This window comes from Diaporthe amygdali (genome assembly GCF_026229845.1).
Source record: "Diaporthe amygdali strain CAA958 chromosome Unknown NODE_3_length_2959817_cov_65_330692, whole genome shotgun sequence".
Lineage (NCBI taxonomy): Eukaryota > Fungi > Ascomycota > Sordariomycetes > Diaporthales > Diaporthaceae > Diaporthe > Diaporthe amygdali.
This window is the reverse complement of record NW_026517023.1, coordinates 423430-440274: the sequence shown is the minus strand read 5'-3', so window position 1 is coordinate 440274 and position 16845 is coordinate 423430. Positions and strand designations below refer to the sequence as shown.

General features: G+C 50.7%; 6 protein-coding genes across 6 annotated transcripts; 2 read left to right on the top strand and 4 right to left on the bottom strand.

Annotated features, from left to right (window-relative positions):
• Positions 1 to 517: 517 nt before the first annotated feature.
• Positions 518 to 3391, top strand: J7T55_002526 (uncharacterized protein; the record flags this gene model as incomplete). The annotated part of the gene is made up of 1 exon (XM_053137608.1): positions 518 to 3391. The coding sequence occupies one exon, from the start codon at positions 518 to 520 to the stop codon at positions 3389 to 3391; it is 2874 nt and encodes a 957-aa protein (XP_052998396.1).
• A 400-nt stretch (positions 3392 to 3791) lies between these two features.
• On the bottom strand, positions 3792 to 4772 carry J7T55_002525 (valacyclovir hydrolase; the record flags this gene model as incomplete). The annotated part of the gene is made up of 1 exon (XM_053137607.1): positions 3792 to 4772. The coding sequence occupies one exon, from the start codon at positions 4770 to 4772 to the stop codon at positions 3792 to 3794; it is 981 nt and encodes a 326-aa protein (XP_052998395.1).
• Positions 4773 to 5113: 341 nt separating this feature from the next.
• On the bottom strand, positions 5114 to 6514 carry J7T55_002524 (valacyclovir hydrolase; the record flags this gene model as incomplete). The annotated part of the gene is made up of 2 exons (XM_053137606.1): positions 5114 to 6357; positions 6421 to 6514. 2 exons carry the CDS (start codon positions 6512 to 6514, stop codon positions 5114 to 5116), a joined length of 1338 nt encoding a protein of 445 aa, XP_052998394.1.
• Positions 6515 to 7764: 1250 nt separating this feature from the next.
• Positions 7765 to 9906, top strand: J7T55_002523 (uncharacterized protein; the record flags this gene model as incomplete). The annotated part of the gene is made up of 1 exon (XM_053137605.1): positions 7765 to 9906. The coding sequence occupies one exon, from the start codon at positions 7765 to 7767 to the stop codon at positions 9904 to 9906; it is 2142 nt and encodes a 713-aa protein (XP_052998393.1).
• A 1912-nt stretch (positions 9907 to 11818) lies between these two features.
• On the bottom strand, positions 11819 to 12673 carry J7T55_002522 (uncharacterized protein; the record flags this gene model as incomplete). Its single annotated transcript, XM_053137603.1, has 2 exons — positions 11819 to 12476; positions 12540 to 12673. The coding sequence occupies 2 exons, from the start codon at positions 12671 to 12673 to the stop codon at positions 11819 to 11821; spliced, it is 792 nt and encodes a 263-aa protein (XP_052998392.1).
• A 1125-nt stretch (positions 12674 to 13798) lies between these two features.
• J7T55_002521 (uncharacterized protein) lies at positions 13799 to 15479 on the bottom strand (the record flags this gene model as incomplete). Its single annotated transcript, XM_053137602.1, has 3 exons — positions 13799 to 14181; positions 14241 to 14682; positions 14757 to 15479. 3 exons carry the CDS (start codon positions 15477 to 15479, stop codon positions 13799 to 13801), a joined length of 1548 nt encoding a protein of 515 aa, XP_052998391.1.
• Positions 15480 to 16845: the final 1366 nt, after the last annotated feature.

Here is a 16845-nt window from a genome sequence, read left to right as displayed (position 1 = left end):
AGTGGGTAGGTATGACATGCGGTCAGACTGCGACACCGTTGGAATATTGACATGGGCCCGAAAACAATCTCGGGTTATCACTTCGCAGCACTAGAAAAACGTTGGATACTGTTGATGATAGCTCCCGAACTCCACTCAGGGTCTAGGCAGCCCTCCCTCCCTTCCTCTGTTGGTGGTTGCTTAAGTTTTTTCGGGCCATGCAGAGATGAGCATGGCCAACACTCCGGAAGCTCTGAGTCTTGTCCAGATCGCATCCCGTAGCCAAATTTGAGTGATATCGACGCGATGACAAAGCTGATTTGAAGAGTACGGCACCATCCAAGACATGCATAGACTCGGGTAATGTAGGCCCGTAATGCCACGGACATGACTTATTCACACTCCTTAATGTGTACCTGAAGCAGGTCTTCTTCAGAAGCTTTGCCTTTGTTGCCTGTCTCCTCGTCCCGTCTGGTTGCAATCCTAAGTGGATATTGGTCCCCAGCTTCCTCTAGACTTGAAATATCCAATACACAAGATGGATATGGTACAATACAGCCTGAAAAGCTCTATGTTGGCCCATAGTTGTCTTCAAGAGGTCCTCAAAAATACAGCCAAATTCAAGCCCAATGGAAATATCATTATTTACCGTTTGGGCAATAAGCATGATCCCCTGCGGGCGACATACAGCCATCTATACACTCAAGCTTTCAAAAACAGCTTGTTGCTTCGGGAAGTCGCAAATTTCAGACCAGGAGACCCCATTCTTCTGTGCTTGTATGATCATTGGGACGCAATGCTGTGGTTCTGGTCCGTCTTGCTTGCCGACGGTCTTCCCGTCCAGTGCCCGCCAGCCATTTTGAGCAACGGAGGAGAGAGCCGACATACCTTCGTCGACAACATATCCACGCTTCTGGACACCCCAATTTGCATCATAAGGGAAGAAGAGCTTGAATCGTTTCGGGGTCTTCACGGGTTGTCGTTGCATACGGTGGAGTCATTCTCACTTCGACATGCTTCACCACTCGAGCCCTTAAGAGATCTGACGGGAGCAAAATCCATCGATTGGACAGCTGAAACAGACTCTCATCTTCACGAAGATGCCACAGCGATGTTAATGCTGACATCTGGAAGCACTGACAGCCCCAAGGCTGTATGCCTCACACACAGGCAGGTGCTGTCGGCGGTCAATGGCAAGGCCTCAATACGTCCTGGACGTACAGGGCCCTTTCTTAATTGGGTTGGTCTTGACCACGTAGCCAGCCTCGTCGAAATCCACATCCAGGCTCTATGGCTCGGCGCCGACCAGGTGCATGTGCATGCAGCCGACGTTGTGGCGTCGCCACGGTCATTCCTTGACCTCATTGACCGTCATCGTGTGGTGACGAGCTTCGCGCCTAATTTCTTCCTCGCCAAAATGGTGTCAGATTGTGGCTTTTCTCAACATACGGGGAAACAGCAGACATGGGATCTGAGCTGCCTTCGATTGTTGGCCTCGGGAGGTGAGGCAAATGACATGGACACTTGCGCTGCTGTCTCTCGGATTCTCTCAAAATACGGCGCCCCAAACAACGTGGTTGTACCGGGGTTCGGAATGACGGAAACATGTGCCGGCGCGATATTCAACGTTAAGTGTCCCGATTACGATACTCAGTACGGCTACCCGTTCGCGTCTCTAGGGCGTGCCATGCCCGGTATCGAGATGCGCGTGGTTCACGAGACTGATGCCAGCACAAGCGCGAAATCATCTGAGCACTTGGGTGAGCTCCAAATACATGGACCCGTGGTTTTCAAAGAATACTACCGAAACCCTGAAGCTACTTCCAAGGCATTCACTGCAGACGGATGGTTCCGAACTGGTGATCAAGGCATCGTCGATCAGCAAGGCCATCTGCGCCTCATGGGCAGGTCAAAGGACGTCATCAACATCAATGGAGTTAAAATTGGGGCCACAGCTGTCCAATCTGCTCTGGAAAAAGCTTTGAGAAGCTTGGTTGCCAGGGTTGTAATATTCCCTGCCAGGCTGATTGGAAGTCATACGGAACGAATCATAGTCGCGTATATTCCGCGGCTACAACACGCAGCAGATCCGATCATAGTGCACAATTTTGCCGTTGAGGCAGCTTTAGTATGTTCTGGGTCGACCCCAATGGTATTTGCGCTGCCCAGTGAAGGCTATGTGGGGCGGACTTCGCTCGGAAAAGTATCTCGAAACGAGATGCGTGCCCTCTTCGAAGCCGGTACTTTTGACGACTTCGTTCGCCAACACCAAGAAGCAGTCCAGCGATGTCTAATCACTCAAGAACACCCGAAATTGACGACTCGTCGGGAAACATTCTTGTTGAACAAGGTTGTTGAAGTCTTGGGCAGCAGTCAGACAGGGACTCTTACCGTTGACACTCCTTTGATCGAAGCTGGATGCACCTCCATGGATTTGATTCGAATGAAGCGCCTTATAGATGAAATTTTGGGTACCAATATACCTATAATCACATTTATAAGAAACCCCACATTCAGAAAGCTAGCTCTCGCCTTGGAGCATCATAATGGTCACCCGGAGACCGCATACGATCCTGTGGTGACCTTTCAGGAAGAAGGAAACAAAATACCACTTTGGCTAATCCATCCAGGAGTGGGAGAAGTCCTCGTGTTTGTCGGGTTGGCGCAACAGCTTTCCTGTGATGACCGGCCCATCTATGCCCTCCGTGCACGCGGTTTTGAGCCAGGTCAGACAAGCTTTGCCTCCATCGCCGAAGCCGTGTCTATGTACCACTCCGCGATCAAAAGAATCCAGCCCACTGGTCCTTATGCTATTGCCGGTTACAGTTACGGAGCGATGCTGGCGTTCGAGACTGTCAAGGCCTTGAACAGCGCTGGTGATGATGTTCGTTTCTTGGCAAGCTTCAACTTGCCACCTCATATCGGTGCCCGCATGCAACAACTCAGCTGGCCCCTGTGTTTTCTACATCTTTGTTATTTTCTAGGGCTCCACTCAGAGGACTATGTGGAGCAGATCGAGTCTGCTGGTGTCGTGTCAAATATGACTAAACGAGAGGCCAAGGAATCACTGTTCAGATCAGTGGACAAAGGTCGTTTGTCGGAACTTAGTCAAGATGAGCAATCCCTTTCGGCATGGACTGATGTCGCATACGGTCTACAACGCATGGCAACTCAGTACAAGCCGACAGGGATGGTTTCCGTCCTTGATGTGTTCCATGCGATACCACTGAAATCAGCCGCTCCATCTCGTGATGTTTGGATCAAAGACCAACTGAGCAAGTGGCAGGACTTCTGCGAGACCAACGTGCAATTTCATAGCGTCGGTGGTTCCCACTACACAATGATCAGTCCAGATCATGTAGCCAGATTCGCCAAGACTTTAAGATCTGTCATGGAAAGTAGAGGTATCTAGAAGATCGTATTCTGATCGGACACGAGAGAAATCAGGTGGTGTCCTTTTCCCTCAGATGTACCCGTAAAAGCAGAGCTATTACACAAGAAATTGTCCTTTCTAAGGAACCATTCCTCTGAGCTATTCAAATCTGAACAGATAACAGACCGAAATCATTGCAATTGCACATTCTATATGCGCGGTAAAAGCATCTAAATCCATATGCGGAAACTGCTTCAAGGCCGCATAAGTCTCTTGTCTACTGATCTTCGTCTATAATGTTGAATCAACCCTTTCCTGAGACATTGCTTCCAGCGATAGCAAGGTCCTCCATTCGCCATCTCCCAGTAGTCTGTCTGAATGATAGCTATCTGAGAGTGTTGTTCCGTCATCGAAACCGGAGACGTCTTAGAGTCAAGGTTCATACTGTGTTCCTCCAGAAGTCATCAATGAAAACAGCGACTCCAGACACCTTATCTCTAACTACTGCGTGGCCAGCCCCCGGGACTACTGTGATATTGTTGAATCCAGCCTGTACGAGATCTGCCTTGGAGCACAGATCGTCGAGCTCGCCGAGCACAAACAGTGTTTCGATCCCAGTTGCAGCTGCCTTTGCAAAATCGGAATGTTGGTCGAAGACACCTCCATCTCTGAAGATGCCAACAACAGAAGCCGTATGGCCCGAGTGGTTTTGCATCTGCCACTGTCGAATAGCCTCAGCCACTACCTCGCCCCGAGACACACGCTCTTTCCAGTCCGTCGGTACAACGAGCTCTCCGCCCTCCAGGAACTCCAGAATCCACCTGCGTGCATCATCTTCGATACCATTCCCGCCCTTGAGATACTGGCGTTGCAAATCGGTCCAGTCATTCGAGCGCAGAAGCCCGGCAGGAGCCACGAGCGCCATGCTCTTGACACGGCCGTGTCCAGCCGCAACGTACGATATCGTCGTAGAGCACCCGAATGAGTAGGACACGAAGTGCGCAGACGGCCAGCCCAGATGATCCAAAAGGGCATTTACCTGGGCGTGAAACAGCTTGTTTTCGTGAGCTACCACTGGGGTCTCACTCAGCCCGTGGCCCCACCAGTCCATCAAGACGCAATGTGCCTGTGGGAATGCCGAGTGCAGCGCCCTAGCAAGAGGCAGCATGCCTAGAGCGGGCGTCTGCACGCCATGTAGGAAGACGACGCGGTCTGGCGACTTGGACGGGCTCTTTGAGGTCGGTGGCAGTTCGTAGTACGCGGCTTTGCCTGTGGATGTGGTGAAGAACTGCGCTGGTGGCAGCAGTGTCCCAAAGGTGTTTGTGAAAATTGCCTCGGTGGGTCCGGGAATTGGGGAGCTTGGAGCTTGGGGTTCCGCTCCAGGACGTGGAAGGATGAGCTGGGCAGATCCAGATGCCATGTTTATGTCCTTACAACTTCGGAATCTTGGGATTGCAACCGTGATGATGTGTGTAATGTGCGAAATGAAGCCACGCTATATATAGCCTTGTTGTTGTTGTATCTTATCGGATTTGTCATCGAAGATTAAAAGCTGACTCGCCGTTGATTGGTGGAGAAGCACCTGTCAAAGGAGTGTCAGTAGTCTAGCGTTGTCCGAAGGGCGTAGAGAGTTCAATTTCTCCTTGGCTGATACGTCTGACCTACATTGAAATCGTCACCTGCTAATTCTTTCACATGTCGCTATAGAATATACGGAAATCCGATCAAGTTTTGGCAATTTTTTATTGGTATAGTGTCTATTCAGATCGAGGCCCGCCGGAGGCTGATAGGGTCCAGCCGCGGCTTATAGGCGGGAGGCGCGTTTGTGCTTGATTGTACAGACACTGGTATAGACATTACAGAGTATCTTGGTGATCTGACAGCCGTTTCAGAAAGACCAGCTTCCTCGTCCTTCAGGGTTTTGGAATTAGATCCTGGGTCCTTGAGTTCTGTGTTCTGGATCCTGATCCATTCTGTCTCCATACGGAACAGCGCCCAGACAGCTCGTCTCACCAACTCGAGGAACGTCAAAATGAAGACCCAAGTGGATCTGTCCAAGATTCGATCTATGTCTGGACTAACTTTCAGGATCCATGTGCTCCGCAGTGCGAGATCCAAAAATATGGCCAGGTAATAGCCAGCAGGACCAAACAGTAGCAAGTCCTTTCGCAGGCCAAATGAGTAGCCTTTAGAGCCGCCGGAAACCAGCAGCTTCAGATCCCAGTCTCGTGAGATATCCCACCAGAAGCTGTAGACGGTGTTGATAGTGTGACTCACTAGCCACAGGTAGAAAATGTCTTCGGGTATTCCTGCTGGAGTATCTTCAGCCTCCCTGCGCAGTATGTCGAAGATGATGAATGGAATGGAGCTGATGTATTTGCCAGCATTAAGAAGATGCCACCCGCCCCACACTCCTTCCGAGAGCTGTGTGCTTCCAGCACGACTGAATTCGGTCAAGCACTGGCGGAACCTGATGAGGACAGGAATGGACATGGCGATGGGCTTGACGACATGTCTGATGGCCTGGTACTTAGGGTCGTCGGGCGATTCGCTAGTCCGTGTGAAGAGAAGGACCATATAAAGCACCAGGTCGGCATAAATAACCTCTAGTGAAATGAACGCGTCTGCTAACAAGGTGTCTGCAAACTTTCCATGGTGAGGTTGTGCCAAGCCACCCAAGCTGATTCTTCGAAGCGTGGCTAGGAATCGGTCCCGACCTCCAGATGAGGCCGCGAAATTGTGAGGAGGTGCGAGAAGTAGCACGCCCAGAATGAGAAGGTTGATTAGAGCGAGCCAATTGAAATAAGAAGTGAGTTGTGGGTCCTTGTGGGTAATGACCCAGTAGAGGCCGAGGGATACGATGAATGTCAAAGAAAGAAAGCCCGCAAGGCGGTATATCAGAATGTGGAGTGGTTTATCACCGGATGGGTTATAATTAAGAAGGGTCAAAACGCATATATGTCGACTATGCAGGTAGTGTATTATAAGAGCCCACGACCAAACGGCTGAGTTCAATTAGCTCGCGTTTAGTAGGACTACCTAGATGGCAACGAATTGAATTGACTTACCAAAAACAACCATAAAAGCGATGCGATATGCCAGAGGAAACACTAGCTCGAAGGAATCCAGTCCATTCTCGTTCACCTCAAGGTCGAAATCCATGATTAATGAGCGTCAGGGTTCAGAGGTAAATCAACTCGCAACAATTTCTGGCCACCAGGGCATACCTAGTCCACACACACACTCGGTCGCGATCAAAGAAGGCAGAGGGATGAGGTGAGAAGACCAGGACCTTCTAATCCAGCATTTCTTAGGACTGAAGGAGTCTTTATTGCCAGCGCCATTCCTCGAGTCAGCAGCATGAAGCTGTGGAAAGCTCGCCTTCGTAATCGCCTTTACGCGGAGTCCGTATAACAGCGCTTTATTGCCCGTTCCATCGTTGAGCGCGCTGATCTCGGCAGCGCCGCGGCGCCCTGTGAAGTTTGTAGATTTAGACCTGAAGGGACGGCATTCGCAAGAGGTGGACTCAGCATAGTCTTGGTCCAAGAGGGTCAAACGGTGATACTGCCTATCATGGTTTCAGCCGAAGTACAGATGCTTAGCTGAGCGCGTCTCGAGTGTGCCAAGATTCTGACTGCCAAGGGCGGTCATGACAGATATAGAAACTGCTCGCGTGACATTGGAAACTGGGCAGAAAGTGCAGCTTGCTATAAGCAGAACAAACCGACTCGACTTGCTGGCAAAAGCGCTATAAAATCGTTCAGAATTGCCATTGGACTTTTCTCTCCCTGTCTTCGGCGCACACATGATGAAGCCGAGCCCCAGTCTACACACTTGCGTACTGTGTGATTCAACGGCAGGACTTGATTCATCCTGCACGTGCCATTTAGCAGCCAAAGTTCCTTTGCCGTTGAAATGCTACCGTATTCGTTTGCACTGCTACTTCGTTGGCAAGCTACCGACTTCCTGTGACTTTCCGGTCTGTAAGCGTTCGTACAGCTTGATGCATTGGTTGTAAATGATTTGTGCGCCCCACACTTGCGCTCTTCCTAATCAGTCGCAGTGAAGACTGGAATTATTCACTCGTGACGATTCACACCCAGTTGGCAATTCACAGGCTTCTAGCGCCACATCAAATGGCCACAAAGCCCAGTAATTTCTGCCACCTGCATCGTCTCCTTTCGTATGTCAAGCGGACTTTGCCCCAGAGGTTTTCGTTTGCGCAACGTTCCTGCGGTCAATGGTTGTCATAACAAATACACCTCCACCGGGGCGCCAGAATCCGAGTACTTCGATACGTCGATCTGCTTTTGTAATTGTACAAACCACTGTTCGCCCGCTATTACTGCCTTGCGTGCTTCCAAGGTCGCCACACCTGGACAGTCTGCACGACTGCCTTACAAACGGCCAGCATGGCCATGCTGGGCAATGCCGACGTCCTGAAGGACCTTCATCACGATTTGGCCCGGAAATACCGCCTCCACGGGTCCAAGGTTCAGGATATCTGGAGGTCATTCACCAAGGCGCAGCGCTCTAAGGCTATGAAGGCTGGCGCGGCAGGCGAGGCTGTGCCTAGACATCGCCGAGATCCCCTGTTGTCTGGTACCGTCAGCATCATTCCCGAGTGGAATCTAAAAGGTATCACGGAGCCTGGTTCTGACTTCTTCTTGGAGCTTCTTCGCCACCGTGCTACCACCTCGCTCAACTACCAGTATGCCCAGGGCATGGACGACAGCAGTTTGGGTGATCATGCTTTCGTCCTTCAGATGATGAGCAAAAACACCCTCCGCTACCCGGATACAAATGATGATTGCTGGTCACTGTTCTTTGACGAGGAATATTACGGAAAGTATATCAGAGTCAAAGCGGATCGTGACAGCTTCTTGTCTCAGATGGGGCCATGCATAAATAACGGAACCTGTGTATCGCAAGCGACTGGAGACCTCATTGTAGCCAGGCAATTAAACTTGGCACAGTTGCTCGTCATCATCATCGACGATATTCTCGAGCTTGGCTCAACCACCAGAGCACAAAACGAGCGCCTTCAGAAGCGAGACACGGCTTCCGCCACAGCTGCTCTGGCGAAATTGACCATCAGATCCAAGCCGACCAAGTTCGCTTTGTCAGATCTCCTGGAAATTGCCATGGAACAAAAGGCCTCAATGAACGATGAGCTCAACCTCATGTACATCGAACCTGTCGTTCTCGCCCACTACGTCAACATCTGGTTTTACAGTCGCCCAGAGCTGGTCGCCGACGAGAAGGGTCGTATCCTTCCGGCACTGACCGATCGATACATCAGCGCCACTATGTTCGACGCTATCCAAAATGCTGTCAAGACTGTCGCAGTATGGAACTACATCACTTGTCTCCTTCAGTTACTCCAAGACACAACCGACAAAGTCTATCGCGTAGCTATTCATCAGGAACTTTCCAACACCTGCCAGATGGAATTCAGCAGGACTCAGAGTCTGCTGAAACGCCATGTCCAATCCGGTGCTGGCGCAAAATTCTTCAAGCGCATTGCCAATGCCACCGGTTATGGCAACGCACGCGTGGTAATGAAGGTGAAACCTGAGACACTCACGCGCGAGAATCCCCAGCTACACTACTTGCTACGGCTATGCCAGACCGAGACCACAGCCGCAAAGGCGGTGGTCTGGTTGGACCAGGTGTCAAGCCTCCACAAGTCGCACATCGATGAGCGGGAGCGGCTGGCGGAGAGGGAGTTTGACGCAGTCTGCGACACCGCTGCTATCGTTTCTCTCATGCAAGATCTATACTCTGGCATCTCAATGCCACCTCCATCACGAAACAAAGGTCAACTCTTCGTCTCCCGTTTGAGAAATCTCGAGACAGATCTGAGCGAGCTGAAGAAAGAACTCGACCTCACAGATTTTGTCGTTCCCATCGACAACCTTCTGGAGACTGGGATGGCGGAAAATGCACTGAAGGCCCTTCGTGATTTTGTTGTTGAGAAAGCAGGCTCAGATATGGATTTTCTGTACCAAGATGCCATCGATGATTCCATTGGCGATCTCGACAAACAGTACCGGCAGGTCAAGGCAAAAACAGAGCAGATCCAGACAAATTTTTCCCCCATTCTCGATCAGGCAGCAGAGTCTTCCCAGACGCGGATCAAACAGCGCAGGGAGAAGCACAAGACCAGACCAGCACACCCATTGACTTACGAGATCAGCCCGCCTGCCGAGGCGCGCGATGACGAGGACCCAGCTGCCACTGTGCCCCGGGAGAAGAAACAGGTCAAATCCTCCACTTTTGATGTCTTCTCCACCTTCTTCTCAAAAGCCGAAGCTCGAGGTTCAGTCAGCTGGGTGGCATTCGAGGCAGCCATGGCAGACCTGGGCTTCTCTGTCATCCCGAAGTTCGGGTCGGTCTTCACCTTCCTGCCGCCTGAGACCATGGGTGCAACAAGGTCATTCACTGTGCATCGGCCTCACAAGTCCAATATCGAGGGTTGGCAGTTGCCTATTATCTCCCGTCGGCTCAAGAGAGTGTATGGATGGGATGAGAACACATTTAAGGTGATCTGACTTCCATCTTGTGAACGACCAGAGGTGTCATTTCGGCACTGCTACTGTGTGAAGGCCTGGATTTTATGATGTTGTTCTCGGAGAACGAATCGTCTTCCAGCTGTTCAGCCGAATCTGGGAATATCTTGAACGAGGGGCGAAGCGACGGAATGGTAACCAATCCAACGCAATGAGGCTTGTCTCGTTTCTTGAAATTTCAACCTGAATATTCATCCCCCAAGTTGACCTGGCCCTGAGTCTGGAATAGTTGTGAAGTCGGACTTTGACTGTGCTAAGGGTGAGAGGGCGTGAACCTAAGATGAGCTCTCCTGAGTGAGGCCTAGCCCGGTTATAAAGACACCCTGTATCGGGATATGCCAGCAGCCCGGATCCTGAGACCATTCGACCAGACTGCAGGCTGGATAACCAAGCCGAGAATTAAGTCAGCCCATATGCGTCACTCATAATGATTATAATAATATCTGTGATGCTATCAGCGTTGCTGCTTTCATAATTAATTTGTCAGCCGTGCCACACTAGCAGCCTCGTGACCGCCTAGTCAGCAAGCAACGCAGTACCCCTTCTAACTGCCGGACAGTGGTTAGGCAGTCGTACATAGATACTATAGCCCTCAGCTGAGGGGCCAGTACCGCAGTCATGAGCTGGGCACCTTTATACCGGTCCAACCAACCATAATTAGCAGTAGCTAGCTGTTCATAGCCAGTATACTGATACCTAAGGTAGTGGTAGTATCTAAAAGCGATGCAATTGATACCAATATACAGCGCTTATGTGGAAAGGCCTTGCATAGTGACTAGTCTTAAGGACTGTTGACCGGTTGCCAGGCTGAAAAGGAATCCTTTAAAACCAGTCACAGAACCTATACTGGTCAATAATGTAAGGATGCTAACCAGTATCTATAGCGTGACCAGTCCCAATAGGAGAGCGATAACTGGTCGGGAGGCGGCTGTGGCAGCTTTGGGAGGGGTGTAACTGGTTCCAACACCAACAGCGATGACTGGTTGCATGGTTGATTGGTTCCAACTCCAGGGGCGATGACTGGTCCTCAGGCGTAGAGTGGGTAGCCTGGGGTGCGATGACCAGTCTTTGAGCAACCTGTGAGATGTCACGTTGCGGCCGCCTATAACTGGTCACAATGGAAGGGTTGAGTCACTCCCTTTCCTCATCAAGACTTTGGAGTCCATAGCTTTCATGATCAAAACACTATTAGATTCACTCACGAGCTACAAAATTACAAGTTCCCATGGGAGCCCGTGACTAGACTCCCGTATACACGGCCATTGTCCGAGCAGCAGTATAGTCTCCTGAAGGCCATCCTGTTAATAGGAAGTCATTCTGTACTAGGGTGTTTACCGGCAGGTGCACCAGGTGAAGAGCAACATGTTGACGAGGACGACGAGGAGAGATGCTGGGCCCTTCAAGACGTGCCAATAGAGGAAATTACCTCGATATCTAGATCCTTGTAAGACTTGAACAGGTGCGGGGGGTGTGGAAGGGGGAGCTAAAGGGAGGCGAGACAAAGGGCGGCGCGTCTCGTCGGGGGTAGTGCCGATAGAGGCTTGGTCGCAGAATGCAATGAGAGATCGAGTATTCAGTGGCACTTTGAATACAGAACATCCTTGGCTGAGGTGTCTTGAATTCATGGGTAAGTCCCACGCGTCATGTACATTGCTCAGATGTTGATATCTAATGCCTGAACCGGCCCAAAAATGACTTCTCCGCCGCACCCTGAATGCCGCTCATACCAATGTAGCACCGTTAGTTCTTGTCGGCCTCAAGCAGCCTCGCAATCTCCTCAGCCATCACCTTCTTCATGGCGACCTTTCGCTCCTCAGTCCACTCAGCGTCTGTCACCTGGGCTGGCCGGAAAGCGACCCCCCCCCCCCGTGAGAATGACCGAGCTGGAAGATAACTAGGTATCCTCGAACGCCCGCAGCACCTCCATGACCTTGTCGATGCCGCGAGCTGAAACTGCGACCCGGAGATAGGTGTAGGTACGGCTATAAACTTCGGCAGCCAAGTTCCTCGCAAGCACGGGGTCGAAACAGGCGACGCCGATCGTATCGTCTGTAGCGTCGTGGGTACCGTCAATGCAGGTCCGGAACACGGCCCTGATGGGGACGATGGCGGGGATGCGCAGGTTCTCCAGGCCGCCAGCGTCCTTCAGGAGAGCAAAGACGCTCGGCATAACATCCTGCTGGCCGTCGTAGATGCCGAAAACGTCGTCGTCGACGGCCACGTGGCGCAGCAGGCTGATCTTCTCCTGGCTGAGGCCGGTCAGGAAGCTCTGCAGAGCCACCATCTCGGTGAAGACGAGTGGCTCGCCGTACAGGATCTTGCCTACCTCGGCGGATATGGTCTTGCTCGTGCGAAGGATCGCCAGGTTTCGAGTGGAGGCCGAGAACTCGGCGGTATACCCGGATAGGGGCATGAAGGGGCTCAGCCTGTGGCCGAGAACGGCTCGGCGGCGGCCTCGCTCGATGCAGTGGTTGCTTCCGATGATGAACACTCCGTCTGGGTAGGCGAGACTCTGTTTGTAGATGGCGTTGCGAATCTCGCGAGGAAACTCCCTACGGTTTGGGTCAGCATAAGCTTATTCCGGCCGCCCAAACACCACACTGAATGTGACTGACATGAATTTGAGAGGATGGTATGGGCCAGAAGCGCCTGAGACACGTGAGAAGTCATTATCTGCTGAAAGAGACAGGTCTTGCGGCTCTCGACAAAGCTCTCCTGAGCCCTTCTCACTGTCTTTGCGATCTGACATGGTGCGAATACTCTCAGATCCTTGAAATGGGGTCAAAGTTCGGGACAAGCAAGAAATTCAAGAGCTTGAGTCATTATTGATGTGATGAGAGGGGCATCAAATTCTTGCGTGAGAGTACTGGGCTGGTGTTATTGTGTTCGGTTCGTTTGGTTGCTGCTGGGAAAAGAAGGTCAAGTCTTGGCAGTTCGGAAGTGAATTCCCCATAAGCTGCTCAGGTGGGCTTTTGTGTGAAAAGAGACCAGTGTTGACAGGCTAGGGAGGGTGGAAGATAAAAGCAAAGACCTTGATTTCACTCGGCGTATTGTATCAATATTCCCTTCATATGTGGAAGAACTGCATTGGGAGCTGGTTGATGCACGAGGACAAAATCTACCCGGCTAGGTACTGTCTATCCCTTTGCCGGATAGTATATGACGATAGGTGCACGCCCAGGTTTCTTTTATCACTCGCCTGTCCACAAATATACATTGACTCGAAATTTAAGTCCTTCTGCACAACTGGATCCAAATCAAAACCCCTGGAGACCAAACACTCAGCGATTTCGACCAGGTCAGCATGGCTACAGGCATTGAAGCCACACAAGAGGAGTCCCTAACTGTACATTGGCCATGTTGGCTCAGTTCGGTTCAAAAGAATATAGGTTTAGCTTTGTGGAATGTCAGGTTTACATTGTATCAGTCTTCTTGATCTTTAGCTTCAATGCAGGTTTCCATTTCTTCTGTTATAAAGAGGCGGGCATATTATTTGCCCTCCCACTTGTGAAATGAGTCCGGAAACACGTCCGAATACTTTATATTTCACAATGTGGTCAGATGACCATGTCTTTAGTATACACTGAGAGACGTATTGTGGAAACTGCCGTCTGCCATGACAACCTCTTTTCTTTCCGAGATACATGCTATTAAGAGTTTGCTGAAATGTACTGAGCGGAATGTCAAGCAGACCAATATCCAGTATTATACTCTTCCATCAGGAACTATTGTACATGTGGTTGAAGTTACAAAAGACTAACATCTGACTATCAGGTTATGTAGAAGATTACCAAGGCCCTTTCCTCCTATAATTCACGAATTTCAGGGCATCGACGCGTTTTCTTCTGATGCGACCGCTTGGTCGATAAGGAAGTTATTCAATTGGGACTGTTCCCAGCTCGGTCCAATCGGTCCCGGTCATCGCGACTTCAATCACATGTCCAGCTCGCTGGAAGTAACATCTGTTGGTATGGTTTGAAGCTAATTCGAGGCGTAAATCGTTCCCATCAGCATCCCTCAGCGTCATCGGCATGGTCACGCATGCGATGTTTGTCCCATTGTCTGCGATGCTGAGAGCCTCGGGGTGTGTGATGAGCCACTGAGACTTGTTGTCAAGGTAAACCATGCTGATCCGTGATGAAGGCTCTTGGTAGAGCACATATGTGTTCACGATTCCTTCACTACTGTCCGGCCTAGTCGTAGCGAAGGCTGCGAAGGACCCGCCGGGCGCCAAGGAAATCGACGGGAACCCTGTGTCTAGACCATCCGGGCAAATTAGATTGATATTGCAGACATAGGGCTTGCTTTGCACTTACCGCTGCGCCAACTGTCTACGAAAGTGTTATTGGCTTCGGCCTGTGCCTTGTGAGGCTGTGAAAGGGCCAAGTCCCCAGTTGTGGTTTGGAAGATCAAGCCATAATTCCACCACGAGGCCAGGCTCGTCATGTTTGGTCCTGTTGGTACCACTGCTAACTTGCTCCCAGTCATAGGATTGGCGTCAGACACAAACCAAACGCTCCAGTTCCCTGTTTCGTAATTGGAAGAGTACGGGTCATCACGCCACATGGCCACTGCATTGTCCCCATCGAGGCGGGCGTAGTACGGCCAGTATCCTGCCAAGGTCCTGCCCGTACTTGCCTGGTTGAAAGAGTTGATGACGCCCTGGTATTGATGGTATTTAGGCTCGCTGTTTACGTTCCACTTTGCGCGTAATTTCGGGAATTCACTCGACTGGACATAGAAGACATTTATCTGGGGCTGTATGGTCGTTGTCAGTCATATTTTCTAACCGGTCAATACTCTGGGTGTCATTGAACACGTAAATCGCTCACCATGTAATTCGTGTCCCATAGAATCATCGTAGCTGCCAAACCTGTGTCATTGGCAGCTTGATCTGAGTCTGCATCACCTAGCGGCTTGCTTTCTCCCCAGTATGAACTGCTATATGTAGATTCGTTCTGTGGATCGTCGTAGGTCGACCATCGAAGCGTGCCGTCTAGACTTTGGTAATACAACAAGATTTGCAGACCTCCTTGGCTCTTCCTCCATGCAGCCACTGATAGACCGGATTGTTGCTTGATAAGAGACGATGTATCGGATGTAGTGTTTGGAGGGTTTGTAGCGCTCGGAGAGGCGCTCGGAGAGCCGCTCGGAGAGGTGTTCGTGCTGCCGCCAGCTGTCCTAGATCCAAGGACACCACCTATTATTGCTGCAGTAATCACAAGAGTGAGAGCAATGACCACAAAAATAAGTTTTCTTCTGCGTCTCGGTTTGCCAGGGGGACTCAAAGAAGTCGTAAGCTCCTTCTCGGTCTTGGTTACAACCGCTGGGGCTGTACCGACTTGTTCATCTGCGGACGTGCCTCCGGACAAGAATTGGGAGTGGTCGGCTTGTAGACCTTCGTGATCAGGCTTGATGGTAATATTGCCTTTGTGAACATCCATTGTACGGTCATAGCCTTGCCCTGGCACGGACAGACCCTGCTCTTGAAGCGGAACATGCCCGACGAGGACAGGTTCAGGAGCCGGCTGGCCGTCTCTCTCTGCTGGAAGCATGAGGTCAGAGAATTGATTGATTAAGAGTCTTCGATGTGTGAAAGTGTGGCGCAAGAATGTCAGTGCTGGAATTTCCGACAATGCACTTTGACCGTATAATTTGATACTGTTTAGTGCCGTACATAGATGGAAATTGGCAGAATCGGTATTGTCGACAATATGCCCCTAATCGAAGGAGGGAGGGGGGGGGGGGGCGACCTGATAACTCCAATTGCGTGAGAACTCGTTGCGGCACAGCACAGTTCCCAGCCGTAAATCCTGTTACCGACCAACTGCTGATGAGCAATCGACCTATCATGACTGCTTGCACGCGCGGTTGTTGTCTTCAGGGGTTGGATTGGTTACATTTTACCGGTGTGGTATGGGGCCAAGAAGTGCCTATTGCCATTTTCGCTACCAACAGGAACTTTTGTTATAAAAGACATGCTAAGTCTCCAGGGTCACTAACTCGTCCCCTTACTTCCCCCCGAAAAGCAATCATCTGGTGCTGTCATTTGCACTTTCAAAGTTCCTACTCCTACATTTTTTCCCTTCAGCCCATGTACTACTCAGGCAACATGTGGACACCAAGCTTCACCAGATTCCTCATCTTTGGCATCCTCATCTCTTTAATTGTCTGGCTCTTTGTGTTCCGGAATGGTTTGGAGAAGGTGAGTGACCGGCACCCATCCTTTTGTCAGTAGATGCCACGGCGCGCTTACAGAATATACCTCCCTGCCAGATTACGGGTCTTCGTTATGTCCCCCAAGGCGAGCAGTCGGACCATTTCTTCCCAATCGACCAGTCCGAAGCAACCTAGAACCATAACATCGCCAGCTGCCGTGCCAACGACGGCCAACACACTTTGAATCATTCCATCGTGCACTCTTCATAGCCCCACGCAGCCTCATTTTGACAGTCTAAGTCCACGAAAGCTACAGAATATTCGACATGTAGCGGCTGGCCCAGAACCATCCAACTATACACACCACCGTGGGTTGCAATGTCGTTTGAGGCTCGCTGGATGGAATGGTTTCAAGTCTGCTCTAGAGAAATCGTTCAGTGTCGGGATGGCTTCGCAGAAAGGCATCCAGCTGCTGCTGTCGTGCTCTACATGTGTTATGGAAACAGATGAGATGCTAGGTACGGCAGGTTGGACAGCAATTGAACGACTTACAAGGCGTCGGATGTGCACACACCAAATGGACCTTGCAATCGGACTGGTTGGGCGGCCTACTCTGGTTTTGGCGCATTAACAACACGCTGCAGTAGTAACAATACCAAATGAGGCTTCAGCCACCTTATATTTTCTTCTAAACTATATACCTATCTATCTACTATCTTCTTAGCTATCAGACTCTTTCCAGTATACCATGACTGTATCTTT